The following is a 16,758-nucleotide window of genomic DNA, read 5'->3' on the forward strand; positions in this document are numbered from 1 at the left end:
GCCCGGCCCGGCGAGCGCGCGCTGCTGCTGCACCTGCCGGCCTTTGGGCGCGACCTGTACCTGCAGCTGCGCCGCGACCTGCGCTTCCTGTCCCGCGGCTTCGAGGTGGAGGAGGCGGGCGCAGCCGAGCGCCGCGGACGCCCCGCCGAGCTGTGCTTCTACTCAGGCCGCGTGCTGGGCCACCCCGGCTCCCTCGTCTCGCTCAGCGCCTGTGGCGCCGCCGGCGGCCTGGTACTGCCCGCGCCCCCTCCGGGTCTGCCTGTCGGTCTGTCGCGGCACAGGGGTGGCCCCTGGAGAGGGCTGGGATGGGGGTGGGGGCGCCTCGGAGGGAAGGTCAGCCTCCAGCTGTGCTCTGCTGGCGGCCAGAGGGAACCTCCTGCTGCCCCTTCCCGCCCCCGCCCCTTTACATCTTCCTGAGGGTCTATGAGCAAAGGAGGTGGGAGAGGAAGGGTCCGATTGTCCACTCTCTTCCACCAACTGTGTTGAGTTTCTGCGGTGCACCGGGCCTGCGCCGGTCTGGGGTTGCCTAGGGGGACCCGCCGCAGCCCGCCCAGGGGAGCACAGGCCTAGCGAGGGTGAAGTTTGTCAGACCCTTAGACTGAGAGGCGCACTTTGCCCAGGTGTGGAGAGAACACTGTTTGCATCTGCACAGGTGTGTATGTGTGCTTATCATGGGGAACACCTACATGTGTGTATCTCATCTATTCTTGGATGTGAGGATGGGGTGGTGGACATTCACCTCCTTTCTGTCCTTTTGCGTCATTCTGTACCTGGAAAAGGAAGTTTGGATGGGTCCCCTGACAGGCCACTAACCTACTCTTATTTGAAACGTGAGAACCGGAAGAAGGGAGGGTGTTCATATCCTTATTCTTTTATAACATAAGCAGGCATTTATCTGGCACCCACTCTCAGTCAGGCCTGAGGGGTGCTTACATTGGTGATAAGACCCTCTCCTTGTCCCCAGAATCTCCCTTGCCCCCAGACAAGCTGTGGCAGTAGCTCCTCCCCGCCCCCAAGGACATTGCCCTGCTGCATTTGAGGCATCTGTGACAGGTGTTCGGAGAGGCAGGGGAAGTCCTTGTGCACCGCTGCCTTTCCTCTGCTCACACTTGATCCCTCTACTATGCTGGTGCCCAGCCAAACACTTCCCAGCTTCTCTATCGTGCCCCTGAGGAGCTCGCAGGGCTGGCGTATGAGCTGCCCCAAGCAAAGCCTGGTGTTGGCTCGGAGCATGAAACACGCAGGTGGTTTTTCTAGCTTCTGTCGTGGCTAACCTCTGGGGAAGCATTTTCTAGTGTTCTTTTTGTCTGTCCTTCTTAGGCACAAGAAACTGCTTCTCTCACCTCTGTCTAATTTTGCTGTACCATCTAGAATTCTCTAGCCTTTACCCACATAGTGTGCAGCAAAGCCAGAGAGCCAGGGCGTCTAGGTCTTTGTGGGGGACTTGTGCTTTCTTCCCAGCAGTGTAGAGAAGTCTGGTGGTGATTTCCTAGGATTGCCCTTCGCCAGTTCCTCTTTCGGGACTTCTGAGTCCTAATCAGAATGGGCTCTACTTTTGCTCAGAGAAATTAGCGTCTTTGGTTGGGGGCCTGGTAGGAGCCAGTGGGAGCTGGGGTGGAGAATGTGGGCTCTGGGTAAGGAAGCTTAAGAAGGAGTGAGAATAGCTCAGATCACCGTAGGACTCGGGTCAAGGCCGTATCATGTTCTGGGAGGGACTGGAAGGCTCACATCATTTTTCCTGTTTTTGCCAAAGCGTTTAAAGTCTAGGTCACATCACTGTACTGTACATGGAAACATCTGAATCCCATTTGCTGCGGTTTAGTGAGTTTCTGTAGAGGTCAGAGTTTATACTTCTTGGTGTACAGTTTCCAGCGAGGAGCTCTCTGAAGGAGCCGAGGGTGGAAATCTGGATGACACTGACTTAAAACCCTCCCTGAGTGCTGGGCCCTCTTGCAGACGGCATCTGAACAGAGAGGGTTCACTTCAGCCCTGCGGTTCTTCCAGGAAGACTGTCCTTCCCTTTAGCACCATGTGAGGGCGCTGTGCTTTAGATAAAGGAACCCCGCCAGGAGGCTGCATTCATTGTGTGCCAGCTGTGGGTGGACCTCTACAACTTGAGATGTGAAATTCCTGCTTGAGTAGACACTTCTGTTGTTTACTCTGCCTTGTTTGTCCCATTCGTGTGAGCTTGACGTTGGAGGCTTCTTCCTGAGTGCACTGTATAGAGGAAGGACTGAAGGTGGGACGAAAGAGACAGCGTGGTGACTTGGAGTGGACCTCTTGGTTGCAAGGTGGTCGTGGAACGCATACAGAAAAGAAACAGGAACTTAGGCTAACCAAGTCTGCATTGCCCTCCATTACTTTGATTTTGGTTCTCAGCTGTGCTTGAGGTGGTTCCGGTGGGTGGTAATGTTGTGAGTCACTCTTGACCGGGGGAGGCACTGTGAGGTGGAGATGTGGCGTGTGTGTTTCTCTTTGTCAGTTCCGGCTCTGCTGTGAGGTATGGAGGAGAAGTGCTGTCAACTAGATAATTTCTGGTGTCCACAGTGGGGGCGTTCCAAAGCCTCTTTATAGCTAAAGAGTCATGTACAGCAGGGGTTGGCGAGCTTTTTCTATAAAGGACCAAATAGTAAATATTTTAGGCTTTGTGAGCCGTTTGGTCTCTGTTGCAGCTACTCCACAGTGCCCTTTTAGTGCAAAAGCAGCCATAAATGGTAAACACATGGATGTGGCTGTGTTCAATAAAACTTTATTCTAATATTGAGCATCAGTTAAATCCTGCCACATATAAAATCTCCAGAATGGTTTATCAGAGAGTGTTGAGTGCAGGGGCAGGGGGAATGCAGGCTCTGTTTCCTATTGCATGGAATTCATGCTCTCTCCAGAGATGTTTGGTATCTGTTTAAAGGAGATGTATGATTAGAATCGATCATTACTTAACTGTTTCTGGAGCATGGAGAGAAGTCTTGTGGTCTCTTTGGCTCCCCCTACTTTTGACAGTGGCCCAGGGTGTGGGTCTGTGGCTTCCCTCTCTGTCTTATCTTGAAAAGCTGTGCAAACTGCACTTTTTGGATCTTCAAAGACCACAGGCTCAAGTATTAATTGTTTTCTGTTTATGCTGCTTCATTTTATTTATATTTCAAAGAGTCCTTAGACATAACATAGGTTTTTGGAAGAGTTACAGAAACTCTTGTATAACTTCAAAGCAAAGGGCTTTGGGTATGTGAGGAAGGTATTTCTGTTCCCAAAGAATTTATGTAAGTTTGGATCAGCTGCTTCCTGTGAATGGGGCCAGATCGTGGAAGGCCAGCAGAATTGGAGTCAGGTTAAACTTCACCAGGTAGAGTGGGCAGTGGTGATGGGATGTCAAGGGCTAGAATGAGTGTCAGTCTCACTCTGTGCTGCTTTTCTGAAATGAGTGGATGAAGGGGCGTTTCCCATCCCCACACATGAGGAGGAGCGGACAGAGAGGAGAGGAGACCCCTGCCAGTGGGTTTGGTCATCTGACCAACAGTGACCCTTTTTCCTTAGTGCTAAGTTCAGGGGAATCCACCCACCAGAATCTGTCCACACTTCTTGGCTGAAGCTGTAGTCTGCCAGGGGCTCACTGTAGGTGAGATGTTGGGACCAGACAGGACACCCAGAGGCTCTGGGCTGTGGGATGGTAAGAAGCTGTGCCCAGTTTCCAGGCCACCCCAGAGGGCCATAGAGAAGGTCAGGGATGCTCCCAGCATGCCTCCTCTGGGGTCACAGCCACACCCTGTGGGGCCCTTGCTTGGAGTCTCTCTCATCCAGTTTGGTCATTGGGATCAACGCGGTGGCCCAGCCCCCCCTGGCTCTGGCTGGTCAGCCTCATTGCAGAGCAGGGGCCATTCTGGTAGCACATCGTTCGTGGTGCTTCCTCCATTCATAGTTCTCATAGCTCTTCTCGTGGTCTGTTTGGGGGCTTTTGTGAGAAGGCTCACCTCTGTTCCATAGGGGAAGAAGTGTAGTCCAGATAGGAGTAGAGGGGGTGAGGTCAGCTTGTCAGCGAGCAGGCGGCTTGGAAGAGTTGGGGGCTCCGTTCTCAAGAGAGAATTGCATTTACGTGACTCCTGTGACGAAGGGGCAGGTTTCGGAGGTTGCTGCCTCTCCCCTTAGAGTTATGAAACTCTCTTTTGATTGACATTATGAGATTGCCCAGCTTTTTAATGCAGCATCACTTGATCGCATATAGCTAAGGAGGAATTAGTCTTGGCAAAAATATATGGTGTGGAGACCATTTGGAAGGGAGCAAATAGACCAAACTACTATCATACATCATTACATTGATACAGGTGTGGGAAAGCCACATAGTTCTAAGTAATTCATTAATATTACAAAGAATTTATCATAAATATATTTGGAAAATGCAAAACACGTTTTTAAAGCTTTGTATAAAGAAACAATTGAGCAGATGTTAAGGAAAGTAAGAAGAAAGGAAAAGACAGCTGTGAAGTTTGGAGGTGTGGAGAAATTAGAGGTAAGGCCTTGGATCAGAGAATTCTAAGCCTCTAACCTCCTCCTGGAAGGACGTTCACGCAGCCTCACGGTGACTTTCTACACCCACCACTCATGGGCATCAGGCTGCCTGTGACCGTCTCCTAGGATACACAACTAGATTTCCCCATCTGAACTTTTATTTAGTTGGCAACATTTAAAAACAGATAAAGTGCAAGATGGGATGATGAACAGAAGACGTCTTCCTAGACTGATTGCATTCTTGGAGCTTATTTCCTGAACTCTGAGATGCTGCAGCTGCCTGGCCTTGGGTGTGTGCAATGGGAGATGTTTTTGCAGCCAGTACGTCGGAGGGAACCACACAGAGTCACCAGTTAACCTTTCTCCGTGCATGCTTTGGCACACAGGCACACAGATGCATGGTCACGCTCACGTTCTTTAAGAAATGAGACTGCACGGCCATTCAGGGCTGGGATCTTGAGTGAATCACTTACCTCCTTTGAATCCCACCATCTGCAGCCGTACAGGGAATAAATAACAGCGGCCTTGCATGGCTGTTGATAGAATGAAATAAGATAAAGTCTGTGAAGTTGTTTAGTGAGAGCCTGGCACATTAAGGCATTGAAAACACGTTTCTTCTCTTGTCCCATAGGCCGTTCCCAGACTTTTCCAGTTATAAATCAACCAGTCAGTCAACACTGTTGACTAAATGAACAGATCATTATCATACACCTGCCATGTAGAGGACACTCTGGTAGGCACCCAACAAGCCGCAAAGAGAAATACAATGTGGGCCCTGTCTCGGAAGGCAGTCTGGATTTGCATGGCACAGAAGGTCCACTGGAGCCTACAGGGTGGCTGAGGGGACAGTCGGGGGTGGTGGTAGGGTGGGTGGGATGGGGCCTTCAGGGAGAAGGAGGATTGGGGCTGAAGAGGGTGGGCCTCAGGTTCTAAGAGGGAGGAGTGATGGCAAAGCCACCAAGGCCAGGTCTTTCCCGAGATAAGGGGTCCATGAGTTGGCTGTGGGATGGGGATGGGAGGTAGTTATTTTAGGAGATGAACTGAACAGACAGGTGTGTGGGTAAGATGAAGTGGGGCCCTGGATGCCCACCTAAGGCATTTAGAATTTATCTTACAGCAGTGGCTCTCAACCCTGAGCTGGTATCAGAGTTCCCTGGAGGATTTGTTACACTGATTGCTAGGCCCCACTTCCAGAGTTTCTAATCCAGTTGGTCTGGGGTGGGCCCGAGAACAGGAATTTCTAACAGGTTCTCAGGTGCTGCTGCTGGTCTGGGACCACATTTTGAGGATCACTGGCCTGGAGGCAATGGGGTACATTTCTGGCTGTTGTCCCTGGTGATAGCAGGGTGGGGAGGACCAGAGGAGGAGAGCATTTAGAGTCACATGGTGATGAGCCTCAAGCCTTGGATTGTGGAAATGGAAAGGAAGGAAGACTACACGAGAGAGATTCTGAAGGAAGAATTGACAACCTTTGTGACTGACTCGAGTGATCAGAAAGGGGGATAAGCCTGCAGTGACTGGCCTCACGTTCCAAGAAGGGATGCTAGCTTTGAAAAGAAGACGAAGAATCTGTGTTTAGGCATGTGACATTTGCAGAGGCTGCAGCACAACTTTGAAAGGGGGACTCTGGATGGTGCTGTAGGCCCCGGGGCAGTGGGAGTCGCTGTGGAGGTTGGGAAGCCCTTCACACCTGTGCCGGGTCAGGGTTGCTCCTTCCATGGAAGGTGTGTGAGCCACCCAGACTCCGCTGAGGCCCCCCAGAAAGTTGGAGGCAGGTCCAGGAGGGCCTGCAGTCACAGGATTGTTTTTCCTTCTTGGAAGCAAGAAGCAAACTCACAACCCCATTTCCCCCATCCTCTCAAACCACCTCCGCTAACCCATCCATGGAGGCAAGGAGACCTAAGAGCCGCTCCAGTGAACCGAGGAGCCACAGCCTCCTGAAGGAGGGGCTCAGAGGGCCCCCCAGGCACTGAAATTGCAGTGTGGTCTTTGTAGGTCAGCAAAGTCACCAGTCATGTGGTGGTATCCTGCTCCTCAATTCCAGAGCATCCGTACAACAGCTTTTCTTTACATTGCCTTAAAAGTGTTTGCTACGTTATGCTGAGAAGTTGTGCTGGTGTTAGAAGGTGGTAAAAACCTTTATGTCCTTCACGCGTTTTCCAAGCTGCAAGGAGAGCTGTGCTGCTTCGGGGGGCTTGGGTGGGTTTAACAACCCCTAATTTATAACGCTCTCTCAAAGCAGTATAGAAACCCTTCAAAGCAAGTACCCAGAACAAAGAGAATTGACAAGGAACCACTCAGAACTGTTACAGTATCAGGTTGTACCTGATATGTTTTATTTCACACAAACTTCTTTAGTAGCATGTCAAATCTTAGAAAACTTAGATTTCTCTTTTAAGAGCACCATTTCCTGGAGGATTATCATATCCTTTAGAACCAAGTGGCCTCAGGGCTTCTAGTTCTGTCTTCCACAGGCATTTACTCCTTCCCAGCTCTGTCCTTTCAGATGATGTTTGCAGGCCTCTTTCATCTCATGAAACCCCAGGCTAGTTACTGGTGTTTCCTTGTTGTCATCAGTGGAAAAGGGAGGCCTCGGAAGAGCATCTCCCTGTGTCTCACGTCCCTGCATAGATGGTGACTGAAGGATTAATGCAAATCCGAGCAGCCCTGCTCAGCTTTTGGGGCCATGGGGCAGCAGTGAAGCCAGGGTGGTGACAAAGCCAGGCAGTGGGCAGAGCCCCATGGTCAGAGAAAGGCTCAGTCATGCAGGCACTCCAAATCCAGGGTGCCACCAGACATTGAAATCAAGGCAGTAGGTGGCTGGCCTTTCTGGCACCAGGTTAAAAGCTAGGACAGTGGTTCTTGACCCTGGCTGCACACTGAAATCTCCTGGTGAGCTTTTAGAAAATATCACTGCCTGAGTTCCCCTCCCGGAGGTTCTGATTCACTTGGCCTGGAGCAGGACCTGGACATCAGGAGTCTCCAGTGACTCCAGCGTGCAGACAGGGATGAGAACCGCTGAGCAGGGGCGCCTGCAGGAAGTCCATTTGAATGCATTTTATTCCAGTCGAATCCGTTCCATTCCAGTTCGTTCAATTCCAGTCCTTTCCACTCACATTTTCTTGAGTGACTATTATGTGGCAGACATTGGAAAAATAAGGAGTAATTCTTGTGTTGCCTCAGAGGGACAAACTATTTATTAGGCTGTAACAAATGCCCCATGACACAGGGGGTAGTGGGCTGGAACACAGAGTGCCAGGGAAGGGGGAGTTTTCCCAGGGGTGGAGTGGTGGAGAGGAGAGAGGGAAGAGATGGGCAGGTAAGGAGGGCTGACAAGACTTTACCTCGTGCTGAGATTGCATGTGTTGTCGGGGAGGGGACACAAGTGGCACTTTTCAACAAAGCATTTTACACTGGTACGTTTTGTCACTGTGATGACAGGGTGAGTGTTAGGCTTCAGAGAGCTGAGTGACGGGGGCCTGTGAGACTGAGGGGGTGGGGCAAGGTCCTTCCTTGTGCTGGCTCCAGGGGTGGGGGCCATGCCCAGCCCTCTTCTTCCTAGGCGCTAGTCCTGGCCACATCTTGCTTAAAAATTGGGTCCCAACAAGGCAAGTGGCTGCCAGGTAGAGTACAGGCCATTAATCCATTTATCCATCTCTCACCAGTCCATTATTCCATCCACCCTCAGTGGAGGGAAACCAGCATGTAGGTCCCTCCGAACAAGACCTTCTAAAGCAAAACCTCCCCCAAGGGGCTCGATTTCACTTGTGTGTGTATTTGTATGTGAGTAGGCTTTGTCACCAAGGTGAGGTTCTCCCTAGAGTGTGTCACTTAGAACTACTGCTGACTGGCCTTTTACACTGCAGCTTGTGAATGCAAACCCTAGAATGCATGACTGATAACTGGCTTTGCAAGTGCTAGACCGAGGGGGCCTTAGACCTCCCACAGCAGGGGCATTTCAGGGAGAGTCAGGCCTCTCATCAGTGTTGAGTGCATCCTCCAGATGTGGAGCTCATCCCATGCACTGTGCTTTACCTTCTAACTTTATTTCGCCCATGGAATCTTCCACCGATGGTTACTGAGGTGTCAGCATTGAGGCTTTCTTCACACACAGCTCTAGGGGAGCGCTGCATATCCCCCCATGGCACCCTCTGCCTCCACTTCTTCAGTCTCCCAAAAGTATCATAGTGAACAAACTCAAGTTTTAACTTCAAAGGAGAACGAAGAAAGCCATGCTTTCCTGCAGGTCATGCAGTACTGCTTTAAGACAGTTTTATTTGGGCAGTAAAATCTCTGAGTTATTCTTGGCAGAAGTTCTAATGAAATGGAAACCTTGAAATCTGCTTAGAGCAGTAAGTATGGTCTCACCCTGTGTTTTGGGGATTGAAGGTTGTGGGCGATCTTAGTAGTTGATCTGATTCATTTTCAAAGAGGCTTGGTATCAACGCATCCTTTCAGAAGGTGCAGGGGTCTGTAGCATTTGGCTTGAGTGAGCTCTGTCGCTGAGACTGGAGGAATTGCTGTCCTGTGGTGGGGAGAGCAGTGCTGCTCACAGTGTGGTCCCCAAACCGACAGCATCAGTATCAGGTAGGGACTTGTTAGAAAGGCACATTCTCAGGTCCTACCCAAGACCTCCAGGTGATTTTGATGTGCGCTGGGGTTTGAGAACCATTGGTTTAGTAGTCATGGCTTTTAGAAAATGGTGGGAGAGAGAGAAGAAAGGCTGTTTGTGAGAGCCTAAGACCGATCCACCCAGTCTACTGAATCTGTGCTAGCAGAGGCGGTCCCCGGCATCCACCTGGAGGAAGGACTGGACGGCCTGGCCCAGTGTGCAAACACGAGTGCTCCCCCAGCCCTAGCCCAGTCGGGTTCTTTCTGGGAGGTTACCTTGTTTTGTTGACTCATCAGAAGAGAAACTAGCAGCAGGTATCCCGGGGAAGGAGGGCAAATTGTTTTACTATAATTAATAATTACATAATTATTATAATTATATAATTATAATTTATAATATAATTTATAATTTAATGTAGTTTTAATTATATATGTAATTAATATTCACTCTCAAAGTGACAAAAATCCTATTTCTTAAATTTTTCATTCAATTTACAAATCTATTTATAATCTATCAAAGTTTTGCAATCCCTTTTAAGAGGGCTGTGGTTGATATTTGGCCCCATTTACAAATTTGGTGGTTAATAACTTAAACCTTTAAAATGGCATTTAGAAATTTAACATCTAAGTTCATTTTCAAGGTCTTTGGTTGTCTGATTAAAAAATAAACTCTTTGCGAGTACTTAAGTGATTCTTATAAACCTAATAAGTTAGCCTTATAAACACGGGAAGTCTTAAGTTCTCTTATACATTCTAATACTGCTTATAAACTTAAGATTTTAAAATCACAAGTCTAAATCAAATGATGCGTTTTAAATTAGAATCACAAGTCTAATCCATTGGATACTTTGCTAAGTTCTCTTAAACACTGCAAGTTCTGAAAAAATCCCTTCTCACAAAATTATTGATAGTGCAGGTGTCAGTGACTCCGTCCTCTCTCTCTAATTCTTAAATATCCCCAGGGATAAGATACATTTTTCTCATTAAAACTATAATTGTCATTTATTCCCCAAACCTTTGGGGTTGCCTCCTCCGGTGGACTTTTGGGGGATGGTTTTAAAAATAATTTTTAAAATAAAGTTTCTTTTTATTAATAATAAAGTAATACATCTTTGAAAGCACATCTGGAAAATGAGTGCTGTTGCAAGTATCTCTGCACCCCCACCTTGTGCCCCCCTCCCCAACACAGCTGCTGGGTGGGGTGTTTCAAGTCACACAAAAGCTCAATCTTGGGCTTGATAAATTGGGGCAACCTGCAGAGAAAAAGCCCAGACGTGGGAACCAGGCCATAGCCAGCTGGCCTTGCTGCCCCTGGGCTGTTGGGGTCGTGGATGTGTGTGAATGAGGTTGACCGACGTCCCATTTTCCTTTTTCTGGGCAGGTTGGCCTCATCCAGCTTGGGCAGGAGCAGGTGCTAATCCAGCCCGTCAATAATTCCCAGAGCTCGCTCAGTGGACAAGAACATCTGATCAGGCGCAAATGGTCCTTGACACCCAGTCCCTCCACCGACACCCAGGTTCCTGGGCGGCTCTGCAAAGTTCTGACAGGTGAGTCTGGAAAACAGCATGACTGACTCACAGCACGTACCTGGTCTGCACCGTGCTTGTCCCTGGGCCACCTTCACTGGTGTGTCCACAAATGCCCTGAAGTCATGTGAGCAAGAACTTAACCTTTCCCTGTATTTTGGAAGCTGTTTTTTAATTGACCCTAAGGCCTCTTCCTTTTCTTTTCTACATGTATTAGTGTCAGCATTTCATGGGTAGCAGCTCTTTGAAAAAGGCATTTCTGGAAGGAACCCAGGATCTCATTAATGCAATGCCTCAGTTTTATGGATCAGGAGCAAGCTGAGTTCCAAAAAACCTCAATGGCTTATTTGTTATCAAACCCCAGGCTGGTGGCACAGCTAGGATGGGAATTCCTTCCCCTGGCACCCTGGCCAGAGCTTGCTCTTCTAATATAGTGGTCCTCAGTCCGGGCTGCACTAATTAGACTTACCTGGGGGCACCTATGAAGCAGTGGTTCTTAGAGTGTGGCCCCTGGCCAGCAGCATCAGCATCACCTGGGAACCTGTTAGAACTGAGTGTTCTTGGCAGCCCTAGACCTCCACAATCGGAAGCTGTGGGGGTGGCTCCAGTGATCAGTAGCTGCACAGGCCGGCCAGGTGATTCCAGTGCAGCTAAAGTGTGAAAACCACTACTTCAACAAATGCTGTGCACTGGCCTGTCCTACGGTATTGTGATGTCATTGGTCTGGGCTGTGACTTGGGTTTCAGTGTTTTTCTTTTTTAAAGATTGGCACTTGAGCTAACCTCTGTTGCCAATCTTTTTTTTGCTCCTCCTCCTCCTCCCCAAGGCCCTCCAGTTCATAGTTGTATATTGTAGTTATGGTCCTTCTGGTTGTGCTATGTGGGATGCTGCCTCAGCATGGCCTGATGAGTGGTGCCATGTCCAGGATGCAAACTGACAAAACCCTGGGCCTCCAAAACAGAGCATGTGAACTTAACTACTCGGGCACAGAGCTGACCCCGCTTTCAGTGTTTTTGAAGGTGATTCTAATAAGCAGCTTGAGATAAGAACCAAGGGTTCTTATATTCTGTACCTCTACCGTAGCCCCCCTTATCCTTGGGGGATACGTTCCAGGACTCCCAGTGGATGCTTAAAACCCAGATAGTACTGAACCGTATATACCATGTTTTTTCCTATACACACATACCTATGATAAAGTTTAACTCATAAGTTAGGCACAGTAAGATCAACAACAATAACTAATAATAGAACAATTATAACAATATACTGTGATAAAAGTTACCATAGATCTTAGCAACCTCAGCATATGATTTTTTTTCTTTCCTTATCAAGTTGAGAACATTCACCTTTTCATTTAAAGGAAGCACTTTATGGCTTCTCTTTGGCATATCCAAACTGCTAGCATCATCACTACTCTTGTGTTTTGGGGCCATTATTAAGTATAATAAGGGTTACTTGAACATAAGCACTGTGATCCCATGACAGTCGATCTTATAAGGGAGATGGCTACTAAGTGACTAACGGGAGGGTGGCATATACAGCGTGGACACGCCGCACGAAGGGATGATTCCTCCCGGGTGGGACGGACGGAGTGGGAGGGCTTGAGATTTCATCATACTGCTCAGAATGGCACGCAATTTCAAACTTATGAATTGTCTATTTCTGGAATTTCCATTTAATATTTTCGAATTGCAGTTGACCACAGGTAACTGAGACCGCAGAAAGTGAAACCGAGGATAAGGGGGCCTATTGTATTTGAGCAACTGGTGCATTAACTGTTAGATGTTTAAGAGCATTTCATGGTGCTGTGTCACTAGCAGTCTTCCACTGTCCCCTGATAAGACTGATAACCTGCTGCTCACAGGTGGCATTTCCTCCCCGGAGAGCCTGGGACCCCATGTCTGACCTTTGAGAGTTGCATTTTTATAGTTTAAAGACTTATCTTTGTATGAAAATATAGTGTGTCTCAGTTTAGTATTCCAGTGACCTTAGAAATAAATCAATTATATGACTCTCCTTTAGAACAACTTTGTTGTTTAGAAGTGAGCCTTGCAGCTCGGCTCAGCTGTTGTGTGTAGTCCTGATCCTTTTACGGAGGCACCCTCCTCAGCCGAGTCTGCATTCGGGAGGGAGTATCAGAGGTGATTTTGCTGGATTGAGGCCATCTCTGAAACCCCAGGAGAGCTCTGTGTGGTAAGTGGGGAGAGAATGCCACCATACATTGGAGTTTCTCTCTGTTCCTCCTGCACCCCTACAAAAGTGGGGAAGATAGTTTGGCATAAAATTATTAGTAAGTGAAAAATGCCCTTTAATAGGAAGCAGGAGTTTTGGTAAGTCCGACAGTTGGCTGTGTGTGTTTGGGCTTGATGTCAGTGTGTTATTTAAACGTTAGCCACCTGGCCTATCTAGGTCAGTCTTGGTGGGTCATCTTTTCTTTATCTACTTTCAGAGTAAATGACTGTTGGTCATTCTAAATCTTTGTGCCTTTTCTGCAGCCGATCCGAACATGTTGATCCAGAGGTAGGGGCATTACTTTAAGGGAGTGGTTCTCAGCACTGGGCGATCATTGCAACACCTGGAGCTTTAACAACTACTCACTTACCGGGTCTGGGCCCCAGAGAGCCACTCTAATTGGTCTCAGGCCAGCCTGGGCGTCTGGCGATTTAAAACCTCTCCAGGTGGCTCCAGTGTTCAGCTGGCACTGAAAACCACTGTGCTAAGGAGTATTAAACATGACTAATAGCACCTGTGGGCCATCGGAAGTGGGTTTTCTCAGGGGAGAACCACCAAGCAGGGCCACACAATGAAATCCAAGGGCAAATATGTTTTATTCTCACTTTTCCCTTCGTTCAAGCTGGCGCTCATGAACTGCTCGTCAGGGACCAGAAACCGAGGGTGCTTGTGAATGATATCATGGAATGTTTGTCTGATTACCAGCTGCCGTCGTCTTTAGAGACGTGATACCAAGGATTGCTGACAAAATGATAAATTGTGCTTGTGTTTGCATTTTTGTCCCTGAGACTAGTTTCGAGGCACCATTTTGATAGACTGTTTAGCTTATAATGAAGGAAATAAAACTAACAAAACCAGGGTGGGGAGGATGCGATGGAAACTAAGTTAAAAGCAGCCATCCAAGGCTGTAGAGAGAAATTTCTGAATTTTCTTAAAAAATAATCTCCCCTTCCTTGTCCCCAAACCTCACATCAACATGCTCTGCTGTGTGGGAGCAACGTGTGTGTTTACGCTGGTGCCAGCTCAGGCTCTGTCCCGGGTAGGAACACAGACACGGGAGAGCGGTGCATAGCTAGCTTCTCGTCCTTCCTTTGCATGAAACGCTCAGGAAAACTGTATTGCTGTGTTGAGAAAGACAGTGAGCCTTTTAATAGGCTTAGCTAATAAGCAGTCAATTAGGATATACCTAGTTTGGATTAACTTCCAAATATTGGGAGTTTAGAAATTACCAAAATTAATTTACTGGGACACCAGCAAAATACATTCTTGAAGTTTCTTAGAAAGATTAATCAGATTAACCCAAGATTTTCCATGGGAACACATTCTATATAGCTGAACATGGTGGCTATTGGTGTCATTGTGCCTTGTTGATCTTGTGTTACCCCAACCTTGGACGTGGTCTGGGAGTAGGCAGGTGGCCCATGCAGGTGAGGAGGAGCCCGATAATTCTTCCTCATCCGTGAAACCCTCAATTTACCTGAAAATTGAGCTTAAGTAAGCCGCCATGATCTCTAGTGGGACAGAGGGACTAAGACAGTAAAGGCCCCTGGAAGGACCCACTGCCTTCTCTTGGGTCCTCCTGAAGTTGCATTCCTAGTAGTCTTCAGGGCTCCCAGAGAGGGGACAGGCTGAGCTTGTTTCCTTTATAGCTCCTTAGTTTTAGGACCTTGTAACTGATTCATGAAATATCACTCCAGGTTGGAACTTGGCATGAAAACATGAAGTCTGCGAGCCTTTTAAAAAATTGTTTTGGTGAGAGCATGAGTTTTTGAAGATTTTTGGCTATTCTCAACAACTAAAATGATACTTTGGGTATTTTGAAATGTTTTCCGATTTTTAAGTAGTTATTTTGATTTCAACACTTTTTTCTACGCTTGTTTTAATTTCCTCATTCAGATTCAGTTTAGAATCTTCCCACTAGGATTTTCATGCCCATTAGTAACAATTTGAATCTCTGTCTCCTCCTCTATCGTGGTAGATGTAACATGTGGATGGATTGTGAAATAATAAAACTAACGTGGCATGACACAGTGTCAAAATAGGAACCCCACAACATTTTGAGTTGGTGGTGAGTGTGTTAGAAGACAAATGCTGCCCAAGAATGGTGCCTACGAAGGCATTGATGTCTCTTTACAGTTTAAGTTCTGTTATGATTGTTTTAAAAAAATTATTAAAATTATTTTATTGTATTGTTTGGTTCATTTAAAGCATTATAAAGTTAATTTTAGTATTTAGAGGATACCATACCTATCGTGTATTGCCAGTTTATGCCAAAGTTTGCATATGTAATAATATGTGTATATACTCTGTAATAAATTGGTTAGGACTTATGATTTGTATCAGTTAAGATTCATTTGGTTGGAAGTGACAGAAATCAAACTGCCTTCAACACTAATGACACCACTGCCGTGGGCTCATGGAATTGAGGAGTAGAGTGGGGGGCTGGACCTCAGGTAAGGCTTGGCCAGGTGGGCTTCTCGGCAGTTCTTTCTCTGTCTGACTGCTTTGTCCTCAGCTGGCTTCTCTCGTGGTGATGAAGGGGCAGCTAAGCTGAGGAGATTAACTCTTCTGTTTAGTCCTGGGTTGAGGTGGGTTGACTTGGATCGCAACTTGACTTACTTTCAGTTCACCACTGGTTTCAAGTGTCTTGAGGCAGGAGCAGAAGAGCTTAGGTCTCAGTCCCCACATGACTGTAGAGCTATCCCTCTGCTATCCATCCTTGTCCTGACTTCCTGCAAGCCACCACACACCTGGTAAAAGCCTGGTGGAGTAGATTTAGGACACACCTTATCCAGATCTAATCCATCGTTCCCGCCTGTGTGCTCGATAAGAGTTTGGCCGGTTCCTTCTAACCTCCACAAGATCCTCCCTCAGATGCTGGCTCCCCATCCACCTGTGCCACTGGGATAAATGTGGCTACTGGTCTTTGCTCACTTAGAAAGGCTCAATACGTCTGAAATTTGGTTCCTTTAAACTTCTTTGAGACCTTAGCTCTCCAATGGGTAAAACAAAATAGGATTTCATAGTTTTTCCAGTGTTTTTTGTTATTTCATTGGTAATGATGGTCTTCCATGTTCTTCTGCATCTTAACTGGAAGAAAAACCCAAAAGTAATAGAATTACGTTGCTACTTTGAATTTCTCCATGTTAATATTTTAAGTATTTTATTTATGTATAAAAATACTAACTCTAAAAGTAGACACCAGTGTTTTAAGAATTATTCCAGCAGAAAGAGAAAGAAGAATGACGCTAGAGGCCTGACTGTCACCCTTGAGTGTGACCTCAGAAGCGTCCCTTGACGTGTCTGTGCCTCTGTATTTGTTTGCTAGGGGCTGCTGGGACAAAGTACCACAGACCAGGCTCCTTAAACAACAGGCATTTGTTTTCTCACAGTTCTACAGGCTAGAAGTCCGAGATCGAGGTGTCGGCAGGGTTGGTTTCTCCTGAGACCTCTCTCCTTGGCTTGTCTCCTGAGGCCGTCTTCTCCTTGTCTCTTCTCATGGTCATCCCTCTGTGTGTGTCTGTGTCTTAATCTCCTCTTCTTGTAAAGACACTACTTATATTGGATTAGAAGCCTACCCTAATGAACTCTTTTTCTCTTAGTTACCTCTTTAAATACTCTGTCTTTAAACACAGTCAGTTTCTAAGGTACAAAGGGTTAGAGGACACAGTTCAGCCCATAACAGCCCCTGTTTTCTCATAGGTAACATTGAGATGATGGTGCTGGTCTTGTCTACGTGTCAGGGTTATTGCTGAGGAACGTGCAGGGATATGCCGGTTGTTACACCACTTTTAGCCACACTGGGGGGCATTTTCATGAGAACACTCACAAATCCCTAAAAGGTGAAAAACAAATTTAGACGAAATTAGAAATGGGCTGCATAAAGGGA

At 47.3% G+C, this 16,758-nt stretch overlaps 1 protein-coding gene across 1 annotated transcript in view; it reads left to right on the forward strand.

Moving 5' to 3' along the window:
• The window catches only part of ADAMTS17 (ADAM metallopeptidase with thrombospondin type 1 motif 17), a gene marked incomplete at its 5' end in the record, with an annotated part of 338,230 nt that continues 321,472 nt past the window's right edge, over positions 1-16,758 (forward strand). The window contains 2 exons of the mRNA XM_046652771.1: positions 1-231; positions 10,493-10,658. Of these exons, the coding sequence (XP_046508727.1) occupies positions 1-231; positions 10,493-10,658 (397 nt within the window). The remainder of the gene's footprint in view (positions 232-10,492; positions 10,659-16,758) is intronic.

The sequence above is a fragment of the Equus quagga genome, chromosome 2 (assembly GCF_021613505.1).
Source record: "Equus quagga isolate Etosha38 chromosome 2, UCLA_HA_Equagga_1.0, whole genome shotgun sequence".
NCBI classification, from domain to species: domain Eukaryota; kingdom Metazoa; phylum Chordata; class Mammalia; order Perissodactyla; family Equidae; genus Equus; species Equus quagga.